The sequence below is a fragment of the Montipora capricornis genome, chromosome 5 (genome assembly GCF_036669925.1).
Source record: "Montipora capricornis isolate CH-2021 chromosome 5, ASM3666992v2, whole genome shotgun sequence".
NCBI lineage: Eukaryota > Metazoa > Cnidaria > Anthozoa > Scleractinia > Acroporidae > Montipora > Montipora capricornis.
In genome coordinates this window covers 8195741-8198240 of record NC_090887.1, presented here as the reverse complement: position 1 = coordinate 8198240, position 2500 = coordinate 8195741, and the positions used below count along the sequence as shown (strand labels likewise).

Below are 2500 nucleotides of genomic sequence, written 5' to 3'. Positions count from 1 at the left end.
GCTTCCAATTCTAAGTGGGCCCTTTAAACACAAAACAACTTAAGTTTAAGAATACGCTGTTTCTAACGAAGATCCTCCAGCAGTTCTCAAACGAACTTTTTGTTTTCTCAGCTTTTCTTCTTGATATACTAAAATGTTTGGTTTGTCGTGGGGAACGAACTTTGTTATGGAGAACTTATCTTGGCCTTGTAAGTACTTAATGCCGGCTTTTGGTCGACACTAAGTATGCACGCCAAACCATGCAAACTCTAGATTCCAAGCTAACGCAATCCTAACTTCGCCATGGATTTACTGGGTGGGTGAAATGTTTGCATTGATAACAATTAGTTTTCCCTACTGAGTGGAGACCCTTGGACCGAATTAGATTGAATTGGTTTCTGGTCGAATCATCGAAATCACGTGATCTTTGTTTACCCTTCTAGCATAACTTAGCTCTTTTTGCTCCAAACATTCTTGCTTTGCAAATGGTACGACTTGAAAACGCATTATCTAAGCTCCAAATACATCAGCTTGTATTACCAGTCGCTTTGATCGAAGTCCTGATGGTGTTCTTAGCTCGGCTCTCATGATGTTGTTAAGTTCGCGTAACTAAAACCAAATAAAACAAATAACACAGTTAACTCCTTTTTCGGCGACAAGAAGCAGCATCTATTGCCGATACGGTATGTAATGAAGATAAAATTAAGGTTAAATGAGAGGAAGCTGACATCAAACGCACCTCACCCAGCTCTTTTCTAACATTACATCGTTCAAGGTCTCACTCAAACTGATGTGGTGTACGTACAATTTTGTCGTCCTTTTCCGAGACGACTAGAGAGTATTCGCGAGTACTATTCGTCGGACAGTACCCGCACGACGATTGGCCAATTCAGTAAACCGTATTCTACAGAAACACCAGCAGAATTTAAAAGTTTTTTTTCCTTGTTTGAAGGATTTAGTGATGTAAAAAAGTGCTTCGCTCAGAAGCTATAAATTGAAAAGGAAAAATCGCGGGCGGTAACTTTAAAAGAACAGTTTTCCGAGCTGTATGTTAATGAGAGATATTTCAGATAAGATTACAAAAGGCATCAGTCTCTCCTCTAAGACTTGTTTCTCGAAGTATCGGGCCTTTTCGGGCACTAAATTCCCTCTTCATCTTAAAAACGTAGAGATTTTGAGTTAGGACACTAACTTCGCATTTTTTTATCTTGAAAACATCTTAAAAAACCAGTTTTCCAAAACAACTGAGTGGAAGGCAGTTTCCCAAATGGCTTTTCGGGTCAGAAAAGATATCGGGAATTTAGAGGGACGGGTCTCAAGTTCGTCGGGATTCGAGCCCGCGAATTTATGCGAGGTGCCCAAAGCTCTATAGGGTGTTTTCACCTGACGTCACGGCAGCCATGTTGATGTTCCAAAACAAAGAAATGGCGGCCATGATGGTGTTTCAAACTAATCCTCCGGGAATTGAACTCTATTTTTCTACAACTACTTTCTTTTGTTTCAGTAATCCAATATGGCTGTTGGTCACGTAAGTGAAAACGCTCTATTGGGTTTGCAGTTGAACAACCTACTTACCAAATTTTGTTCAAGTCCCGCGGGAAACGCGGAGGTTTGCATTTTTTTAACAAGTGACGATGTGAAAGCAAGTTAAGAGACAGCTGCAAAAAGGGATTTTGTTTTTTGATGTTTTCAAATTTACTGTTTTTAGCATTGCGATGGATGTCTTTAAGTTAGTGAGTATAAATTGTAACATACAGGTTCACATCTGCCAACTAGGTACTTTTCATTCAACCATCATATCAAATCAGTAAAAGACTGATTGATTGATTGATTGACTTATTGATTCATTGATTCATTGATCGATAAATGGATTAATTGAGTTTCTGAACCAGGAGAAGCCTTTTTAGCGGGAAGGGAATCAGTCAATTTTGATAACGACGCGCAGATGGCTAAAGCATCAAAAAACGCTTTCATTCTCCAGGTCTGCCAATTTTACTGTGTGAAACAAATAAAAATTACAAAGCATTACCTCCTCCGCATTCATAACGGTCAGGTCACCAAGAATCTCTCGTCTCCAATCTCCTGACTTTTTCATCTTCATCTAACGTGGAAGTCAAACAAAGATTAGCATGCTTTGCTTATACAATTCTTCAGTTCTTCCAGAGTGCACGAAATATTTTCTACCTACCCGACTCCTGACAGGTGGGGGTGTTCCACTGAAATAGACAGCAAAACATAAAGTTGATGAAAAGCTCTTCAAGAAAACTTCAATCAAGAACAAATGATCGGCGGATCAACCGCACAGGGTTGGTACACTTTTTGTGTCCTAAAATTTCATGATTTTTCCGGACCATGCAAGGCAAAATCAATGCTCAGGAAACCCTGAAATGTATGCGGCACAGAACACGAAATGGAGTGCTCTCGAACAGAGTACAAATAGAAACAATTTTCTTTTGTTCAGTTTTAAAATAAATCTAATTTTCCAGGATTTCCAGACGCCAATTTTACAATATTGGAAATC

General features: G+C 39.2%; 1 protein-coding gene across 1 annotated transcript in view; it reads right to left on the bottom strand.

Moving 5' to 3' along the window:
• The window catches only part of LOC138049345 (voltage-dependent T-type calcium channel subunit alpha-1H-like), a 53156-nt gene that overhangs the window by 5960 nt on the left and 44696 nt on the right, over nucleotides 1-2500 (bottom strand). The window contains exons 36-39 of the mRNA XM_068895589.1: nucleotides 2168-2195; nucleotides 2009-2080; nucleotides 520-588; nucleotides 1-21 (exon numbers count right to left, since the gene is read on the bottom strand). The exon at nucleotides 1-21 is cut by the window's left edge and continues 17 nt beyond it. Coding sequence (XP_068751690.1) covers nucleotides 1-21; nucleotides 520-588; nucleotides 2009-2080; nucleotides 2168-2195 — 190 coding nt within the window. The remainder of the gene's footprint in view (nucleotides 22-519; nucleotides 589-2008; nucleotides 2081-2167; nucleotides 2196-2500) is intronic.